The sequence below is a fragment of the Pangasianodon hypophthalmus genome, chromosome 17 (assembly GCF_027358585.1).
Source record: "Pangasianodon hypophthalmus isolate fPanHyp1 chromosome 17, fPanHyp1.pri, whole genome shotgun sequence".
NCBI classification, from domain to species: Eukaryota; Metazoa; Chordata; class Actinopteri; order Siluriformes; family Pangasiidae; genus Pangasianodon; species Pangasianodon hypophthalmus.
The window spans coordinates 23915526-23937314 of NC_069726.1; the positions used below are offsets into that span (position 1 = coordinate 23915526).

Genomic DNA, 21789 nt, shown 5'->3' on the forward strand with positions numbered 1-21789 from the left:
TGACCATTAAATGTTTATATTTGTGAGTCTGAAACGTATATTTTATTGAGTGTAATATATGCATTTAGTGCGAGTTGGACGCGTCTGATATGGAAATCATTTTGCCCCGTCAGCATTGTTTACAGGTCTTAACAGACTTAAAGCATCTAGAAGAAAGCAAATGTATTAACTAATAACAGAATTGTCTATGAAATTAAATGTATTAAAACTTGTTTTAGTAAAAATACTTACAGTTCAGCCAAAAATGACACCACAAAAAAAAAAAAAGGAATCATGCTAAAGGGTTCTTCAGTTTGTTCCTCTGGTGGAACCCGTAAAGAACCGTTTATCAGTGTTCTTCTCAGAGCAGACAAGTGAATAGTTGTGTACTTGTTAGCTACAAGGCTAAAGAAGCTAACAGGTAATGGGAGCTTGCAGCCTCCAGTTTAGTATCATACGTCATACTGGTGGTTATAAGCTTCCATTAGATGTTAGCTACATTAGCTTTGTAGCTCTAGTGCAAAGAAAAAAAAAAAGGTGAGACGAGAAAAATTGTCTGCATTGTTTTATTATTTATTTATTTATTTATTTATATAAAATGGAGACCATGTGACAGTTTACATTTTGTCCATTTGCAGTTTAAGCACAATCTTCAGCACTAAAGTCATATATAAGTCTTATAAATTGTTCTAATCTGACAAATAAAATGTATTTGCAATGAGTTTATGAGCAATAAAATGAAAAGGTCATGTACTGAAATGTTAGCAGCGCTAGTTTTCTTTTCATGGTCCAATAATTTTGTGTGTTTATTACGAGCTTAATCATTTTTTTCTTCGCTTCATTTTATTCAGCGCTCCGTGGAATAAGCCTGCGTTTACCCCGGCAGAGACGGCGTAGCCTTTACAAACACGAGCTTTACTTCTGATGGACATATCCATGTTTGCATTTTAGTGAAATAGTTACCAGCTGTTATAGCACAAAAAATACTCGTACCTGATTGGCTAAGCAGGCAAAGCATTAATCACTGCACCAAAACAAGCACAGAATCATTTAGACTAAACATGTACATGTTGCTATTAGCTTCGTTATTGTGTCGCGAATAAAAAAAAAAAAAGAAAAAGTAGCTATATGGTTAAAGCTTGCAAAACACGGAAAAGAAGTTCGCAAAGCGCAAGTCACCCATCACAGACTTAACGATAAACTAATTAAACTGTAAATGTGCGTAAATCGCGACAATGCTAGGCGACATAAGCAAAGTCTTTTCTATATAGCTAGTAAAAATATCTAACTAGAAAAAATGTGGTAGTCTTCACATCGCTTCGCTTCTCATTTGCATACCTCAGCTCTGACCACACCCACTTTGAGTTATTTGCGGCTGCCGATGTAAACGCGGTCCAATCAGGATAACTTGCTGTTTAGTTAGAGTTTAGTGAAATGGTTTTATTTATATACTTGCACCACTTTGCTGGAGATCTGGGAGTGTCAGCGTTGGAACTGAAAGACTTTGGGTTATCCGCTGTGTTGGGGTCGAACCTCTGTAGGGCCGTGACTCGGAGCCGCCGCTCGGCTTGGTTCACACGGTTGCACGTGTGGCTGGAGCTCCGCTAACACCTCGGGAATCTTCTGTTTCTCCCAGTTGCCCTGGAGACAGGAAAGAAAACGATGCAAACACACACTTCACTAAGACATCGAACTCTACTTGTCGAACGTGATTGTGGTTCTCAGATCACTGGCTAACTGGATACCTGCTTGTGCACAAACACACCGAGACCTTCGTCATCATGATACAAGTCATGATGTAGTGTCTGATATAAATACGGCTCTTGTACAGCTGTCGTTTCCTGGAACCTTCTCGCAGAGTTCCTGCGTTAACTAGCGTTTCAAATCACAGTACGCAAATATGTACATAATTTCTGCAAGCAGTCAGAGCAGAATTACAGCTCAATCAAGAGATATAGTTTACTGTAATGTTGTATAGTACAGTACAGTATAGCAGATAAAATAGCTACAGTATAGAGTCGTATAGTACAGAATAGTGGATAAAATAGCTACAGTAAAGAGTAGTATAGTACAGAAGATAAAACAGGTATATTTCCATCTAAACTCGTGTACTGTACGTGTACTATAACTGATCTCAACCAGTAAATGTTTATATTTGTGAGTCTGAAACGTATATTTTAGAGTGTAGTATATTGGAAATGAGAAGCTCAGATCTCAGGTCTGGAGCGAGATATTACGAAACTAAGTGCACCCCTGTGTTAGTGTTGACCTTCTAAACACACGGTGTGAATTTGGTGAAAATCAGAGAACGTTGAATTTTTTGCCCAAAAAACACAAAGGCTAACCCCTTAGCATATTTTTGGGTGAAAAATCCGACGTTCTCAGATCTTCACCAAATTCCCACTGTGCGTTAAGGAGGTCAAGACTAACGCAGGGGTGGACTTAGTTTCATCCTAACACACTCACATTGCTATGATGTAGTGTAGTGTTCAGTGGTATAGTACAGCATAGTACTTACGATAAAAATAGCTATAGTACTACAGCGTGTCCCAAACGTCTCCACACACGGGAAATTTTTTAGCAAGATGTCTTCCAACATTTTTCATACTTAGTTTATATTTTATATTTTTTTTCAGATAGGCTTTAAGAATGCCTTTGAGAAAAGAAGAAGGTATTGAGATCATTCTCATGGCTGGATCAGGAAGCTGTCACAAGGTTGCGATGGACTTTAACAGGAAACACGGCGAGCACATCACACACACCACACTGTCACCAAACTTAACAAACTCAAAAAGAGTGGAAGTGTTGCGGACCAACCGAGAAGTGGACGTCCAGGAACATCCACTGACGAAGACACGACCGACGTGCTGCTGGCAAACACAGACCCTGTGTATGGAGACTTCTGCCACACGCTGCACTGTACTTTACTATACTACTCTATAATACAGCTATTCTATCCGCTATACTGTACTATACTACTCTATAATACAGCTATTCTATCCGCTATACTTTACTATACTACTCTATAATACAGCTATTCTATCCGCTATACTGTACTATACTACTCTATAATACAGCTATTCTATCCGCTATACTTTACTATACTACTCTATAATACAGCTATTCTATCCGCTATACTTTACTATACTACTCTATAATACAGCTATTCTATCCGCTATACTGTACTATACTACTCTATAATACAGCTATTCTATCTGCTATACTGTACTATACTACTCTACAATACAGCTATTGTATCTGCTATACTGTACTATACTACTCTACAATACAGCTATTCTATCCGCTATACTGTACTATACTACTCTACAATACAGCTATTGTATCTGCTATACTGTACTATACTACTCTACAATACAGCTATTGTATCTGCTATACTGTACTATACTAGTCTATAATACAGCTATTCTATCTGCTATACTGTGCTATACTACTCTACAATACAGCTATTCTATCTGCTATACTGTACTATACTACTCTATAATACAGCTATTCTATCCGCTATACTGTACTATACTAGTCTATAATACAGCTATTCTATCTGCTATACTGTACTATACTACTCTATAATACAGCTATTCTATCCGCTATACTGTACTATACTAGTCTATAATACAGCTATTCTATCTGCTATACTGTACTATACTACTCTATAATACAGCTATTCTATCCGCTATACTGTACTATACTAGTCTATAATACAGCTATTCTATCCGCTATACTGTACTATACTACTCTACAATACAGCTATTCTATCTGCTATACTGTACTATACTACTCTACAATACAGCTATTCTATCTGCTATACTGTACTATACTAGTCTACAATACAGCTATTCTATCTGCTATACTGTACTATACTACTCTACAATACAGCTATTCTATCTGCTATACTGTACTATACTACTCTATAATACAGCTATTCTATCTGCTATACTGTACTATACTACTCTATAATACAGCTATTCTATCTGCTATACTGTACTATACTACTCTATAATACAGCTATTCTATCTGCTATACTGTACTATACTACTCTACAATACAGCTAGTTTATCTGCTATACTGTACTATACTACTCTACAATACAGCTATTCTATCTGCTATACTTTACTATACTACTCTACAATACAGCTATTCTATCCGCTATACTGTACTATACTACTCTATACTGTAGCTATTCTATCTGCTATACTTTACTATACTACTCTATAATACAGCTATTCTATCTGCTATACTGTACTATACTACTCTACAATACAGCTAGTTTATCTGCTATACTGTACTATACTACTCTATAATACAGCTATTCTATCTGCTATACTGTACTATACTACTCTATACTGTAGCTATTCTATCTGCTATACTTTACTATACTACTCTATAATACAGCTATTCTATCTGCTATACTGTACTATACTACTCTACAATACAGCTATTTTATCTGCTATACTGTACTATACTACTCTATACTGTAGCTATTCTATCTGCTATACTGTACTATACTACTCTATACTGTAGCTATTCTATCAACTATGCTATACTGTACTATACTACTCTATACTGTAGCTATTCTATCAACTATGCTATACTGTACTATACTACTCTATAATACAGCTATTTTATCTACTATACTGTACTATACTACTCTATACTGTAGCTATTCTATCTACTATGCTATACTGTAATACATTATTCTATATCTCAGCTTCCCGTGTGTATGGAGACTTCTGCCACACGCTGTAGTTTAGTACGATATTGTACAGAATAGTACAGGGAAAATTTTGCCCAACAAAAACCACACAAAGGCTAACCCCTTAGCATTTTTTTTTTGGGTGAAAAATCGGACGCTCTCAGATCTTCACCCTGTGTGTTAGGAAAGTCAAGACTAACACAGGAGTGCACTTAGTTTCGTCATAACACACTCCAAAGCTGAGGTGTCGTATAGTATATTATAGTATAGTATATTATGCAGTGGTGTTGTGCTGTATAGTATAGCATTATAGATACATAGCTACAGTATAGTTTAGTACATTAGAGTAGAGCGGATAAAACAGGTATATTTCCATCTAAACTCGTGTACTGTACGTGTACTGTAACTGACCTCAACTAGTACATGTTTATATTTGTGAGTCTGAAATGTATATTTTATTGAGTGTAATGTATTGGAAATGAGAGGCTCAGATCTCAGTTCTGGAGCGAGATATTACGAAACTAAGTGCACCCCTGTGTTCGTATTGACCTCCCTAATGCACAGTGTGAATTTGGTGAAAATCAGAGAACGTTGAATTTTTTGTCCAAAAAAACACAAAGGCTAACCCCTTAGCATATTTTTAAATGAAAAATCCAACGTTCTCAGATCTTCACCAAATTCCCACTGTGCGTTAAGGAGGTCAAGACTAATGCAGGGGTACATTTCGTCCTAACACACTCCAAAGCTGAGATATAGAATAATGTATTACAGTATAGCATAGTTGATAGAATAGCTACAGTATAGAGTAGTATAGTACAGTATAGCAGATACAATAGCTGTATTGTAGAGTAGTATAGTACAGTATAGCGGATAGAATAGCTGTATTGTAGAGTAGTATAGTACAGTATAGCAGATAAACTAGCTGTATTGTAGAGTAGTATAGTACAGTATAGCAGATAGAATAGCTGTATTATAGAGTAGTATAGTACAGTATAGCAGATAGAATAGCTGTATTATAGAGTAGTATAGTACAGTATAGCAGATAGAATAGCTGTATTATAGAGTAGTATAGTAAAGTACAGTGCAGCGTGTGGCAGAAGTCTCCATACACAGGGTCTGTGTTTGCCAGCAGCACGTCGGTCGTGTCTTCGTCAGTGGTTGTTCCTGGACGTCCACTTCTCGGTTGGTCCGCAACACTTCCACTCTTTTTGAGTTTGTTAATAAGTTTAGTGACAGTGTGGTGTGTGTGATGTGCTCGCCGTGTTTCCTGTTAAAGTCCATCGCAACCTTGTGACAGCTTCCTGATCCAGCCATGAGAATGATCTCAATACCTTCTTCTACGTATGAAAAATGTTGGAAGACATTTACTAAAAAGTGTTAATGTCACCTGTGTGTGGAGAGTTTTGGGACACGCTGTAGAAAAATAGCTACAGTGTATAGAAGTATAGTAAATGTTTATATTTGTGAGTCTGAAATGTATATTTTATTGAGTGTAATATATTGGAAATGAGAGGCTCAGATCTCAGTTCTGGAGCGAGATATTACGAAAATAAGTGCACCCCTGTGTTAGTGTTGACCTCCTAAACACACGGTGTGAATTTGGTGAAAATCAGAGAACGTTCAATTTTTTGCCCAAAAAAACACAAAGGCTAACCCCTTAGCATATTTTTGGGTGAAAAATCTGACGTTCTCAGATCTTCACCAAATTCACATTGAGCATTAAGGAGGTCAAGACTAACACAGGGGTGCACTTAGTTTCATCCTAACACACTCCAAAGCTGAGATATAGAGAGATATAATACAGCAGATAAAATAGGTATAGTTCCATCTGAACTCATGTACTGTAACTGATCTCGACCAGTAAATGTTTCTATTTGTGAGTCTGAAATGTATATTTTATTGAGTGTAATATGTAATATGAGAGGCTCAGATCTCAGTTCTGGAGCGAGATATTATGAAAGTAAGTGCACCCCTGTGTTAGCATTGCTCATCCTTGGTGAACATTTGGTGAAAATCTGAAAATTCACACTGTGCATTAAAGAGATAAAGACTAATGAACAAATAGATTTCAGTCTTGCTGAAACTGGTTTTCTCTTGACTGCCTGCTTTGAACACAGAATTGTTCTATGCCAATTTTTTCATTAAACCACAGAAACGAATCCACTTTGGTGTGTGAGAGTAGTTAAAGCGGCGGTAGCTTGCATGAGCCTAGCATGAGTGGCTTTACAGTGCGAGTACTCACGGGGAAGAGCTCGGCCGTGGACCGGTTACAGTGCATGGAGATGGGTGAGGTGGTGTACAGGGAGTCGAGCACCTCGGCACTGAAGGAGTCCCAGGTCACGGAGGAGAACTCGTCCTCCACTGTGGTACGAGAGCAGCTGCAGCCCTCACCGCCATGGAACCTGACAGAAATAACAACAAATCACAGGGTTATATTACTGCGTTTGCGTTACTATAGCAACAGCTCATTCACCGGGACTTGTAGCTGAAGCACCTGTTGATGAGGCTGAAGTATCTCTGCAGGTAATCCGGGTCTACGTGACTCTTACACAGCTCCAGCTGTGTACGTGGGTAATAGTGCACATAATTCACACACATCTCCTCCATGATCCCAAATCCACCCTGCACACACAGCGGGAAAAACACACCCACACACACACACACACACACACACACACACACACACACATATATATATCACCATTTAACTCTATTTCAGGGTCATTTTGCTAAAAGCATTGCTGCCTTAATTAGAACAAATTCAGTCTCCGTAGGAAGAGAAGATGATGACCGCTGACATCGAGGCTCTCAGATGAAGTTAAGCCTACAGAATTTAAAATTAATCAAATTTAATTAGTAAAAATGTCTGATGTATCATCTTTTCATCCTTTAATCAACTGCCTGTTTACTTCTCTGTATCAGGGAACATTTCTGAAAATCTTAAAATGCTTAATAATTAAAGGTTTGAAATGTGCTTCATTTTAAGTAAGATGCCTTAAGTTTATAGCTGCTATTCCATAAGTGAATGTTTCCACAACACGCAACATTAAACTAGTTTTATATATATAATATTTTTCCTTTTCTGTCTGTATTTATACTATATTTTTATATATTTCCTGTTCTATCTGTATAATAGTATATTTTGGTTTATGTAAATTGTAGTTTTATGTCACGGACAGTCGTAAGAAGCATTTCACTGCACGTCGTACTGTATGGTTGTGTGTGAGACAGAATTTGAATTATAAACAGATGAAAGTATGACGTGTCATTTTTTAATAAATAAAAAGCTGTAATCATTGCTAAACTGCTGCGGTGTAATAGGAATAAAACACTCGGGGACGTGCTGTTCTAGGAAAATAATCAACTTCAGGATGTTGAGAGTAGCTGCAGATCTAGTTAGTGTGTGTCGTATGTTCACACTCACCACTGTAGCTTTGACTCTGTCTTCTGTGTTATAGGTGCATTTTGTCAGGAGCACATCACCCTGATAGAGAGAGAGAGAGAGAGAGAGAGAGAGAGAGAGCACAATCTTGTGATCAGCTGCTATTTGTAGTCGGATATTTAAAACCGGCTCGGTGTTTGGCAGGTCAGTGTGAATCTGGCGGCTCTCGCTGTGTGTGTGGGAGCTGATATTGACAGTCTAAATGCAGCAGATCTGTTCTTTTGTTGGTGGCTTGTTGCCTCCAGGCTTTTCCTGTGATGTCTGCGTTATCTCTCTTTTTTCCCCGCATAAATAAAAGTCCTGTTTTAGCTGTGCTGGCGTGGGGAACTTACTGGCAGAACAGTCACCATCTTTCTGAGGATGCGGATGATCTGAGACAGAGAGAGAGAGAGAGAGACAGAGAGACAGAGAGAGAGAGAGAGAGGGGTGTTAGAGCTGAATAAATATAATCTAGCACCTTCTTTCCCAAATTTTAAGAAACCTGATAATATTCAAAGTTCTGTAATCGCACCGTAGGATGTGTGGGGTCGTGCCGTGAGCAGCCATCAGGGATATATTCAAGTGTGTGTGTGTGTGTGTGTGTGTAAGTTTGTAAGTGTGTTCTACCTGATAGTGTGTGCTGAAGTGTTTGTCCTCCTGCACCACCTCCACTTCTCTGCCTCCTCTCACCAGCACGGTGCGGACGCTTCGTCCCGCCAGGTGTGTGTGCAGCTGCGACGCAAAAATATGGATCCCTCCAGGAGGCAGCGCCTGGAGGGGACGAGTGGGAGTGAACACACACACACACACAAACACACACGTTATCCAGGAATAAGCAGCACTTCAGCACACTGCTGTTGGTTCTCTCGAGCGGTTTACAGGTTCTACAGGTGACAGCTTTAATAAAAGAGTTGAGCAGCACAAGTTTTTACAAGAACATATTTCTCAGAAACTCGTATTGGGATCATTTATAATCAAATTTAAGATAGCTGTGCTTTTGTTAAGTTTTTCCGCAGACAAAACAGAGCTGGGAAGAAAAAAGTAATGCATCTGCACACATGCACTTTCTTTTATTTAATTTCAAAAGAAAAGATTTTCTACTCACTACATTTTCAAACTCCACATTTCTCTATAATCATATTTGCAAAGTCTTGATTTGATTTGAGTTTTTAAGCGTCACGCAGCTTGAAGGAGTTGATCTGCATTTCTAACAAAACTAAACTTCAGCGAATCCCCATCCCTGTGATCCAGGAGCTGCTACGTTCGCTCCACGCCGGGTTTGTATTGTGATAACTAGGGATTAGCTCTCAGCTAGGAGGTTTGAGAGATTAGGAATAAAGCTGTTGTGTGTTAGCCTTAGCTAATTATTCCTGTTTTCCGACGTTCCAGTGGGTGGAACTTTTATAAAACAACTCAAAATATTACTGCACACATTTAAATAATGTCTTTTCTGATAGTTTGTGAATGTGAGAATTTTTACAGCAAGTTCCAAAACCCCTGATCTACAGCTAACTAACCATTTATGCTCGACACTTTACTGACCTTTTGACATTTGATTCATTAGGGATAAATTCCTGAATTCAAAACGTATATCCTGAGTTTATATATTTCTGTAAAGCTGCTTTGTGACAATGTCCATTATTAAAAGCTCTATACAAATAAATTGAAAAAAAGAAAACTGAATCAGAAAACTGAATCAAACTTCAGGCAACAAGCTAAACTCTCTAATGATTTAGCTGAATACGTGTGTGTAGACTGAAGCATGAATGATGTGGGAGCTTCTGGACTGTTCTGGAGTGTGTACCGTGTGTGTGCACTCGGCAGTGCAGTAGCCCGTCAGCTGGAAGCTGTGCTGGTGAGGAGGGATGGCCATGACGGGCGTGTAGACCAAACCGAGCTCCATGATCCCGGCGTCGAAGCGCCTCAGAGACGGAGTGAACCACAGACGGATACCTGAGGAGTCACGACGCCCTGGAACACACACACACACGCACACACACACACACACACACACAGAGATACTCCATCAGAACCACTGTAATGCTAATTTCAACCGGCGACCAGAAAGATTTTTTCTGCTTCATCAGTTAATTTATTAAACACTGTAGTTTCTATACTGTACATAACAAGAGCGCTTAGCTACACGTGTGTGTGTGTGTATTGTTATTTTGTCTTCTGAGAAACATCTATATATCTTATGTAGCTTCTGAAGGGCAGGACTAAATGAAAAAATAAGATCTTTAAACAAAATAATAACAATTTACACCGATCATCCTGTTCAAAAGTTTACACGCCCCTGGCTCTTAATGTCTCGTGTTTCCTTCTTGAGCATCAGTGAACGTTTGCAGCTTCTGTAATAGTCGTGTTCGAGTCCCTCAGCTGTCCTCAGTGTGAAAAGATCTCAGCATCATGTAGCTGCTGATGGAAAGGAGTCAGATACGCAGAAGATGGTGGAAAAGCAGAGAAGGTGCAGGACCTGGAGGATTTTTCTGAAGAACAGTGTGCAGTTTAACTGCTCAGGACAAACAAGAGACTCATGAACAACTTTCACAAAACATAAAAACAGTCTCTGATCATCAGGAAACACACACAGGATTAAGAATCGAGCGTATGGAGACTTCTGAACTGGTTCCTGTGTGTAAATTCAGTTATTATTGTGTCTTGTGGACGAGATGGAAACATCTGCTGTGTGACAACATGCAATTATTATGATCCCTCTTATTTAAAAAAAAAAATTATTAACATTTTGCAGATTCTGCAAGGCGTTTGTAAACTTATGACTTCAACTGTCCAAATGACCCCAATCTATCTATCTATCTATCTATCTATCTATGTATCTATCTATCTAGTTATACTTCACTGTTGTTGGTTCTCTGCACATAAGAATTTCACTCTCCATTTATATTTTACTTAGTAACTGTATAAACTGTGACATGACAATAAATCTGACTCTGAATATATTTCAATGTTGCCATGACGCCCACCATTGGTTCACCACATTCGTTACGCCACGATAAGCTTTTATAATTACAGACTCTTCTTTGTCAGATGGAGAGGAGAGATTCTCTGTTATATTATGTTTCAAAGTTTTAAAACCTGTTATTAAATTTAGTAGCTTCATTACCTATAACAGCATTACACACACACACACACACACACACACACACACACACAAAAGCAGAGCTTCAGAATGACATAAAACCCAGAAGAACCCCAAAAAATATATGATTTTCAAGAAAGATGATTTTGAAATAAGAAATCTGGAAAAGTGAGGAGGAGGAGGAGGAGGAGGAGGAGGAGGAGATGGTTAAGGCGAGCGGGTGATCAGGTGGTTACAGCAGAGACAGGAAAGATGACTCATAACGGTAACAGAAATCGAAATGCCTTAATTGGGCTGTGTGTATCTGTGTGTATGTGTGTGTGTGTGTGTGTGTGTGTGCACGTACCAGAGATGAGGAGTGGGTTGTGATAGTGCACCTCCAAACGAAGGAACCTGGAGGAACCTTCTCCACCCAGAGGAAGGCCGGCATCAGAGGGGTAGTAGAATGGCTACACACACACACACACACACACACACACACACACACACACACACACACACTCGTTATAGTAAAATACTGTGTGACTGGGTGGTGTTACTGCCCCGGAGTTGATTATTTTCCTATAACAGCACGTCCCCATGTGTTTTATTCCTCTTACACCACAGCAATTTACCAACAATTACAACATTTTATTCATTAGTGAACATCATACATCATACTTTTTATCAGCTTATAGTTACATTTATAAAGTTATTTCTTGTTCTCACTTATGTTATAGCAGCTATAAACAGTCGTTCCTCACCAACCGCTCTCTTTTTTTTAATCTCTTGAAGTTTTTTTTTTATCAGTTGAAGTCATGTTCCCGAGAAACCACACAGAATAAATGTTTATTTAACATTAATGGAAGGAGTCTCCAGTGTCAGACGTAAAGTTGTATCTTTATGTGGAGCGTCCGCTGTACACGTCCCTGTGAATGAGCTGTTACTATGGAAACGATAATGTATTAGAACGAGTGCATTAATATAAACCTGCACTACTGTCAGAGCTGCTGTTCTAGAAAACTAATCAACACCTGACGACCAATCAGGACGTGGAACTCGATGGCGTTGTGGTATTTATTTTTAGTCACACATAAGGAGTTTGTATGATGGATTGTGAATCACTCGGCTGAGACAGACTGCCAGCGCTGACTCAAACGGAGCTCGAACAGCTCCGTACAGTCATCACATCTACGAGCAATATTTCTATTAAAAAAAAAAAAGAAAGAAAAATGCATATAAAAAACACGAAGAACTGCTTTACATAACCAGCCTGATTTTCCTCCTCCTCCTCTTTCGGCTTTTCTTCTGCTCCTGATTCTTTCTTCATTGTATATATGAAATGCATAATTTTCCTGCGGCTCCGAAACGAATAATTAATGTAAGGAATCAGCAAATAACTCTGAAGGAAAAAAAAATAAATAGAATAAACAGAAACAGCTCTTTATAAACACAAATGAAAGCTTCAGTGTGTATATTTTTTGGCTAATCTCAGCTCTCCAGGCCAGCAGCCGGAGGAGGAGGATGTTTTGTGCTAGTTTTCCTCTCGTGTAATTCAGTAATTGGTGTCTCGTGTCTCTCTGTGCCACTCAGATCCGTGACTGGCACCGGGCGAGCGTGGGCGATCTGTCCGTGTGTATCTATAGAGACAGCTGAACGCTGCAGCGGCTCTCGGTACCTGCACAGCCCTGAATTATCCACGCCAATCACCGAGCACTGCCTGTGAAAAACACTCCACTTACACAACTACACAAGTGATGAAGAGGAAGAGGAAGGACCTCAAAACGGAGTTACAAACGTTTCTAGAAATCACCTGCATTCGTCTATGTTTCACTGCTGGGTTTTTTTTTTTTTTTTGAGAAGCATCACATCATTTATTTAAGCATAAAGGCGTAAAATTTATTTAATTTCAGTTAGGATTTTAATATACTGTGTATGTGTGTATATAAAATTCAAGTCACAATAGTACACTGTGTGTAAGTTTTCCATCACAGCTTAAATAAAATGGAAACACATGATGCAGAAAATCAAGATAAGGTGTTAATCACCTGTCAATCATGTGGCCTGTCAGTTCACCAAGCTCCGCCTACCGCACTAGCATTCAGGTGTTCTAGCCGAGGCAGCAGACGTGCAGGTGAATCTGGGGAGTGGCTTTGGAGGAAGCTTTATATTAAGGTTCTCCTAATTAACATTATTTACTGGATAAAGTAATTAAGCCCAAGTCTTCGGTTCGTAAACATTACTTACAGTCCTTTAACACATTTATTAATCACCAAACAAATAACCACCTGCATTAACCAGTGTTTACTCCATCCAAGAATAAACGTTTATGCTGAAGGGAATATTTATGTAGTGTTACTAAAGTTTGAGTTTCAGCTCACCATAATCGCTCACTGTACCTTTAATCTAACGTAGTGCAGCTCTTTAAAAGCAGCTCAATTCTGCAGGAAAATCAGAGACCTGGCAACACTGAAGCTGATTCACTCCTCATGGGATAAACTGTCACTAAAGTCGTTTTACTCATGTCTATTTGTACACGTCACTAATCAGAAGGTTGTGAGTTCAAATCCCAGCACCACCAAGCTGCCACTGCTGGGCCCTTGAGCAAGGCCCTTAACCCTCAACTGCTCAGTTGTATAAAATGAAATAAATGTAAGTCACACTGGATAAGGGCGTCTGCCAAATGCTGTAAACGTAAATGTGTTCAGAGTGTGTGTGTGTGTGTGTGTGTGTGTGTGTGTGTGTGTGTGTGTTCACCTCGGCTCCGAGGGCCCACGCTGCCAGGACGTGACGGCAGGAGTTCAGCTTCGCCGGTTTCATCTTGGAGTCGCAGGAGCCGCTGTACTGAGGGACAGAGGCCATGTGAGGCGAGCATTCAAACACCTCCATATGATGCACGATGGCCTCGTTCCCCGCGCTCACCACCGCCTCGTACTGCACACACACACACACACACACACACACACACACACTTATTCACATTTACTAATGCTTTCTAAAGGACATCTCATTAAACCTGTACAGTTCTGTCTAAGAGATCATTTAAAATCATCAGCATTAAACGGTAACGTGATCATCACATTGATCTCTCTCTCTCTCTCTCTCTCTCTCTCTCTCTCTCTCGCCAGCTGATGATCTTAATAATCTTAGCTTCACTGCTCCTGGTCCAGTTTCTCAAAAGCATCATAAACAGAACAAATGGAATCTGATCAATATTTGTCATGACCCTTTGCCTTTACAACTGTGTCAGTACTCTGAGCTTCAGTTTTATCTTGGAGAACTTCCACAGGTCATCTGCTGAGCTGCTTATTTTTTAAATCATGCAATGGACTTTATACCTTTAAAATAATTACATTTTATCTGTAAAGTGATCTACTACACAATGTTATTTTCTTTAATGACATATAAACATTTACTTCTTTCGAATAGTAATGTTTGGAAATCTAAAATGCGCTCTTCCTACTGACACAATGACGCGTAATTAAGCATTTAAGACAAAATTTAACTCGTACTTATGTATAGCCTAAAGCCACTATACAATTTATACACACCACGTCTGCTTTAAACGTATTCAAGTTTGATTTACGTGTTACACACTCGGCTTCATACTAACTGTACTAGCTCCATACACTCATCAGAGACACCAACGACTCTGCGACTTCCTTCCAAGCTTTATTTTAATTCCTAATGTCTCTAAACACATTTAATAATAGCTTGTATATGACAAGATGAGATGAAACCCGATTGAGATTATATGTGCTTTTCTTTCATTTTTGCTGGGAACTAATTGCAGGTACAGTTAGGGTAAGTAAAGGGGAACTGAAGAAACGTCGGACCGCACTCGCCGTACGTTTGGTCTGAGGAATCATTTGAGACAAAACGCTTTTTTGTGCCGTACCTCATTTGCATTTTCATAGAACTGAAAATAATCTTGAATCAAATATCACTTTCTGAAATCGCAGCTCCCTGTATAAGCTGTACGATCGCCTGTCGCTTTGTTGCTCGCTAGTGTGAATATAAAATTCATGTTTGGATATTAAATTCACCAGTGTGTATATGCATCGTATCATACAAGATGAAGGAGAAGCAGCGTGTGCTCTTAGCCACTGCGGCCATCTTGCTATCTGCAGCGAAAGCGCAAACGCCGGAGTGAAACAAACCGGACTCGCAGGCAGCATGGCTTCACGTGCGCTCTAATGTCTTCACTCCCATTGGTAGTCGCTGCACCAAGTCACTCCAAATTTGCATAAAGTTAAACTTTTCTCAACTTTGTTGCGTCAACTCAACTGGACACGCCCACATCTATTCGCCAATGGTCGCTGTCGCTCGTGTTGCCGGACGTCGCCAGCTCTCACTGAAAATGAAACGTCTCCGGTTGCTTCGTCGCTGCGAGTCTCTGTACATGTGAACGTACCTTTACAACGCTTTTACCATTTCTAGCTACTACTGACGAACTAACTAACCTAGCTTGAGCTTTAGATTAGATTTACTATGATCAGTAATGCAGATAACTGAAAGATTGGTGTAACTCTGGTGATGAGGACAATTTGAGCAGCTCGTGTGACTTCACGTCTGGGTCGTCACATCGCATTCCTCTAAACGTCGCAAAAATACACACGCTGTTATATTTAATTAAATCAACACTGGAATATCAAGGCTTTTGCTTATTAAGGTATAACATCACACCTAAAACAGATGGAGTAAAGGTATGGCATAATAATAAAGAGGAGCTAAGGATGAAGAAAACGTAAATTACAAAAACAAGGAAAAGATGATGACGTGGCAAAAGATGGACAATAGGGAACAGGACTGAGATCTGAGAGATGATTGCTTTATCATTTTATTTTCCACTTTTTGACCTCTCCGTGGCATAGACGCTCCCCTGAGATACAGGCGCGTAAATTACACGTCTAATTTATTTCTATTGCTTCTGCTCTGAGTCAGTCGAGAGGAGAATAAACCCTCGAGTCCACTGTGCAGATGAGCAATATGAGAAAGACGTCAGGATGGAAAGCTGCCTCAAATTCAGGTTCATAAAATATTACAAGAATTCTACTTTTATTAAGGCAGCTGAATTTCCAGGCACATGTTAAGCTTATTACTAGGATTCATCAATAATCCTGACGTGATTACGCTGTATTATCGATGGGACTTTTCTAAATACTACGGTTAGGGTGAAAATAATAAAAAGCACAGTGCATTGTGGGATTGTGTTGATTTCTGAGTCGGCAGTGGAGCAGACGATTAAGAGAAATTTGAGAAAACAAACTGATTGATGAACTGATTCATACTTAATTTATGTTCTAATTCATTATAAATTGATTATTTAGCTTCTGACTGACTGCAGTGTTCCCAGCATCCCTGCTGTTACCATGACGATGTGGTTCTTGGGCATGTTGGGGGGCAGTTGGTACATGTAGCACCAGTAGGTGGTCTCCTGATCAGGGATAACGATGTTGGGGGCCAGAACCTCCAGCGTGCGCACGTCCGGCGGAAGAGAGGGGCTGGGCGTGTCAGGACGCAGCAGCAGGATTCGCTGAACGCCAGGTTGAAGGCGGGACACGTTGAGCTCACGAAGAGAGCGGATTGGCTGATCGAGTATGCTGTAGATCAGGTGGACTGTTCCTTCCTGTCAATCAGAGGAGTGCTCAGTGAGTACAGGAAGTACTGAGTGTGTTCACAGATTCTATACTCCATCCCACATGCTGTTCCTTGTAAAAATTATTATTTGTTCTTGGCTACTTGTCATGTGACCTACCTGTCAGTCAAGGTGTTAAAGTGTTAATAACAGCCTTGGCTACAAAAACAGAAATAAAAACTAGTAGATTAATGAGCTTTTTAGCTGTTTCGAATTCAATTTCATTAAAAAAAAAAACATTAACGCTTACATACTGCATTTGTGGGTGCATATTGTTGAAATTATTCTACACCGAGTGTGTGTGTGTGTCTGTGTGAGAGAGAGAGAGTGTGTGTGAATACTACAGTGCCTCTATAACGTAGTCATGGGGATCGCAGGTACTGAAGGGTCTCCTGAAGAGCAGAGAAAAGCCTTCCGGAGTGTTCTGTGCATCCAGCAGCTCGTAATCCTGCTGACTGTCCAACGTTACCCGGCCTTCATCATCACTCCAAGCATCCTGTACACACACACACACACACACACACACACAGGAATATTAAATGTAGACTTGCAGATATGGACACGCAAACATCCATATAAACACATATACACACACATGATTCTTGCTTGCACATAAAAATTGAGCTTCCCAGAGTATGGATTTAATATGACTAATATGACAATATGCAAAGAAGGTAATGAGCCTTGAGAGCCATGATTTGATTTCCCTATAATGACATGTTTCTTTTTGAAACAGGAAGTCAGTGTTGTCACGTTGAAGCGCTTGAGTGATTACCGCCTCACCCACACCCAATCCAAACAAACCTGGCAGTAGCTGAGAGAGCTAGCTAAATATGAAGAGCTTATGGAGAGCCTTTGTTCAGTTGTGGAGAATTTCTTCACCCACGCCTGTCCATGCTGTGCGTTTCTGATAAATGTGATAAATGAGTCGAGGTCGTGCGTCAGCGTTGCCGACGGTAACGGAGAGCCGCAGGGTCGTCACCAGGAGACATCTGACGTGTCTGAGTGGTAGATAAAATGCTATTACTGACTCTTACTGATGGAGATGGTGTAGAAAAACAGAATCACATTCTCCATCAGTCTGAGGAAGCAGCAGTCCGGCACTGAACAGCCCAGAGTTGGTAAAACAATCCTCTGAAAAGTCACATGACTGCCAACTCGCACAAACTCCGCCCACATGAACAGACTCCAAACATCTACTCTGTGTTGGAAAAGGGAAAAGTGTAAATCAAGCTGCTAGTGTAGAGCAAGACACACCTTCTAGAGAGCTTTTAATTGGATAAAGACAACACTAGTACAGGATGAGTCATTAAAAAAATTATTTGAACTATAAAATTAAAACCAGAATATCGCCATCCATCCAGCCATCTCCATCCCCATCTATTATCGTCTTGGTGTCAATGACACTAAAAGACAGGTATAAAAAGCTCTTAAATATCAATTTCGATTTCAGGAGAACTTGTACCAAGGAAAAGGAACAGATGCACAGATGATACTGGATATTGTGTCAGTGTTTGAGTTGCAGTTACACATGAACATGCTTTGCAGCACACGAGCCACAATCTGCTTTAATCTGCAAGTACATAATGGCATTTTCGAGACAGACTGGCCTCCTCCTCAGGCTGTCTGTGTGTGTGTGTGTGTGTGTGTGTGTGTGTGTGTGTGTGTGAGCGCATGTGTGCGCATCCGAGTGGCCCAATTTAATTTCAGCCTCCACTCATTCCGCCTAGTCACGCTGTCCAACCCACACACACACACACACACACACACACACACACACACACACACACACACACACACACCCCATCATCTTCATGAATAACACTTTAAACATCATGCTGTACCTTTTTAGAAATTTAAATCACACTCTTTTAACTTGGATTAAAGACGTGACCTTGATATTAATATACACAGATGCTTCATCATAAAGAGCACACAGTGTTTCTGATATCACGGTTGCCATGTTTGCAGATTTGCAAAATTGCCTTTCCTAATACGGCGAGGTTCTGCGTAATGCTAAAATTTTGCATATTTATATCCATGTCCTGCAAGACAAATTGGTAAGCTGCTTATTTAATGCAAATAATAAATAATAAGAGTAATTTTGTGACTAATGAATATGGACTGTGATTAGAATTGAAATGTAGTGAATTAACATTAAACAGAGAAGGGTGAAAAAAAAAACTAAATAAATTTAAAAAAAGGGTAAATGTGTAAGAAAAAAATAATAGTACACCATTATGTTTACAGAATAAATGATCCTGTTGTGCATCTGTAGCTTGTTGTACTTATGTTTATAGGTTATCTTTATTTATAAGAACATTATGAAGATAATAAAAATATATTATCTGATTAAATTTAGGATTTTGATGTTTAACCCACACTGGTGAATTGCTAATTTAAGGCTTTTTTTGTTTTTTTTAAAGAAATATATAAGATGTAAATCACCTCCGGACCAGTCCAATGTTATATAGACTCTTTGTCCTGAATTTTATTACTCCATTAAGCGTATGTGATATGACGATATATTACTGATAAAGATAAATTCTTTCACAACACTTTTTAAAACATTAGACATTATTTCTGGATGATCATTAAAAAAAAAACTGTTCTTTCTTCAGAATGGTTCCAGGAACCTTTTTCTGTAAGATTTCTACATAGAACTTTTACCGGTTTCCCAAAGAACCACTAATGAACCTCTAAGAAATTGTGATTATATCTGATTTAACAAATGCATTTTACAAAATTATGAACCCTAACCATCTCCCGATGTCCTCCACCTACACACTCGCTCTCACCCCAAAGTAGGACTTGTGCCCATCGTTCCACAGAAGCACCAGGTCGGCGTTGGTGGGTTCGCCGCGCTCAGACATGCCCAGCAGGAGACCCTGGCGCAGCTCCTTGGCCCGGAGCTCCATGTACACCTCCTGCTTGGCGTAACTGATGTTCCAGGAGAGCTCCAGCTGCCCGGCGGGGTCCAGGGGGACGTGGTAGGGTAAGGAAGGTCTGGAGGGGTTGTCTGGGGACGGGGATGAAGATGAAGATGGGGGTGAAGCGTGGTACGGGGCCACCAGGAGAACCACCAGGGCAGCGAGCAGGATCATGTAGATCAGCGTGACGTCCTGCAGACGCAGGTCCTTGTTTAAGAGACGCATCACTCTGTCTCTCAAAAGATGGTTCAGAATTTTAATTTTAAGATGTTTAAGATGCACAAATTCAGTGATCTGGGGTGGGTCTGAGACGTCTCAACACGTCTCATAACCTTCCTCAGGTCTTCTAGAGAGAAATTTTATCTCCAATATGGTCAATGGTTGCTGTTGCTACTGAAGTTTTTCTTGGTTTCCAGTCGATTTCTTTTTCACTTTTCAGTCTTCTAACCTTCTTCAGTACCAGCGTCTCCTCTCTGCAGGTCCGTCCCTCTGTCCACTGTTGGAACTGTTCTGGATCTGCTCATTCTCTCTCTCCTCCCCAGGCTCCGGCTTTTAAGAGCATGACCCAGTGACAGGCTCTACTTTATTCTGGCTAATTATGTTAGTTCTGGTTAACCAAAATTCAATTGTTTATTTAGCCTCTGGCCAAACTTGTTTCTTTCCCCTCTTTTATTTTTTTCTCCAAAAACATCTGCTACTGGGTTGCCGCGGTCTCCTACAGCACCAGACATGCATGATTTGTGAAACATATTTGTAAAATAAAACACATTTATCTAAACTAAAATTGCTTTGCATAGATTTTTTGGTTAATTGTGAATTGCCAATATTCAAGTTGTAGTCATGTTTAATGACCATTATTGATCATTTTCACCAGGGTCAAGCTCATAAACCAACCACCAGGCTTCCATTATGCTGCCTTTTTTTTATTGTTATTAAAGTCTGTGGTGTCGTTTGTGGCTCCCCGGGAAACTAGAAAACACTGAACACCAGAGTCGAGCCAAATCCTGGCGCCAATCTTATATCAGAGGGACCCAAATGTTCTTACCTAAGCTGTTTTGCAACTTTTTAATTGCACAATAAAATGCTATATATCATCCATGGTGCTGCTGAAAGCCGAATGACACTAATTACCGGATGTACATGTAAAAGCCAAGTAAATACTTTATGTCTGTATCTTGATTGGCCAACATCATGGCACCCGTTTTTACGTGCTTGGCAGGTGATGGCGCTGTCTCAGCTCAGGCACTTCATCCTCTCAACAGAACATCTTTTTCATGCTTAAGCTGAAATCTCGGCTCTCCGTTACGGCGATGCTTCAGGAGAGGAACCTTGGATGGAATTAAAAGAGTATAGGACAAAACCCTGTTGAAGGTGGGTAACAGAACAAGCTTCCAAATGTGCTGATGGCCTGAAGGCACAGTGACACGCAACTGCAGCTGTCGATGGTGTCGTTTCAATCAGCGAAACATGGACACCTTGTTTATGAGCAAGGAGTGGGCTAAAAGGTTATCTAGGTCCCCAGGGCTATGGAGTGTGCTGGAGAGAGAGACGGATGGATGCAGGGATGGATGGATGGATGGGTGGAGGAGGGGATACAAACACAGAGCAGACCCTGGTAATAAAACGAAGGCCTAAGGCAGGAGGTGAGACGTGACGACTTCTCCCGGCTAGAGCATCGTTTGTATGTCAATCCTCTAACGAAAACGGATTTATAAACGTGTGTATTTGTCCATACAGTAAAGTTTCTGTAAGAAGGAAAGATGTTTATGTAACATGTATGGAAGGAGTCTCCAGTGTCAGCGCTTTGTAACAGTCAGAGGTGAAGCTGTAAATTTTCCGACATCTTCAGGACAGAGGAGTTTACGCTTCATCTGCTTTCTCAGTAACATGACATGCGTTTGTTTTTTTGTCTAATTAACATCAAGAGAGAAAAAAAAAGAGGCTGGTGAGGAAACGGCTGTTTTTAGCTGCGTAACGTAACAAATGAACTTGTTTCATGGATATTAGCTGTAGCTACAAATGGATAAAAAG

At 40.0% G+C, this 21789-nt stretch overlaps 1 protein-coding gene across 1 annotated transcript; it reads right to left on the reverse strand.

Moving 5' to 3' along the window:
* Positions 1-594: 594 nt before the first annotated feature.
* Positions 595-20267, reverse strand: dbh (dopamine beta-hydroxylase (dopamine beta-monooxygenase)). Its single transcript, XM_026942636.3, has 12 exons — positions 19627-20267; positions 17178-17324; positions 16562-16819; positions 13948-14124; positions 11558-11660; positions 9916-10082; positions 8739-8882; positions 8465-8503; positions 8115-8174; positions 7185-7312; positions 6933-7092; positions 595-1620 (listed from the first exon to the last, which is right to left on the reverse strand). The coding sequence occupies exons 1-12, from the start codon at positions 19981-19983 to the stop codon at positions 1489-1491; spliced, it is 1872 nt and encodes a 623-aa protein (XP_026798437.1). The 5' UTR covers positions 19984-20267; the 3' UTR covers positions 595-1488.
* Positions 20268-21789: the final 1522 nt, after the last annotated feature.

Excerpts from the sequence above, each read along its gene's own strand:
- dbh (XM_026942636.3), bottom strand. The coding sequence starts at position 19,983 with ATGCGTCTCTTAAACAAGGACCTGCGTCTGCAGGACGTCACGCTGATC. Across the intron at positions 10,083-11,557 it reads CAACCCACTCCTCATCTCTG|GGCGTCGTGACTCCTCAGGT; the intron begins GTACGTGCACAC and ends TGTGTGTTCCAG. Across the intron at positions 8,175-8,464 it reads AGATGGTGACTGTTCTGCCA|GGTGATGTGCTCCTGACAAA; the intron begins GTAAGTTCCCCA and ends TCTCTCTATCAG.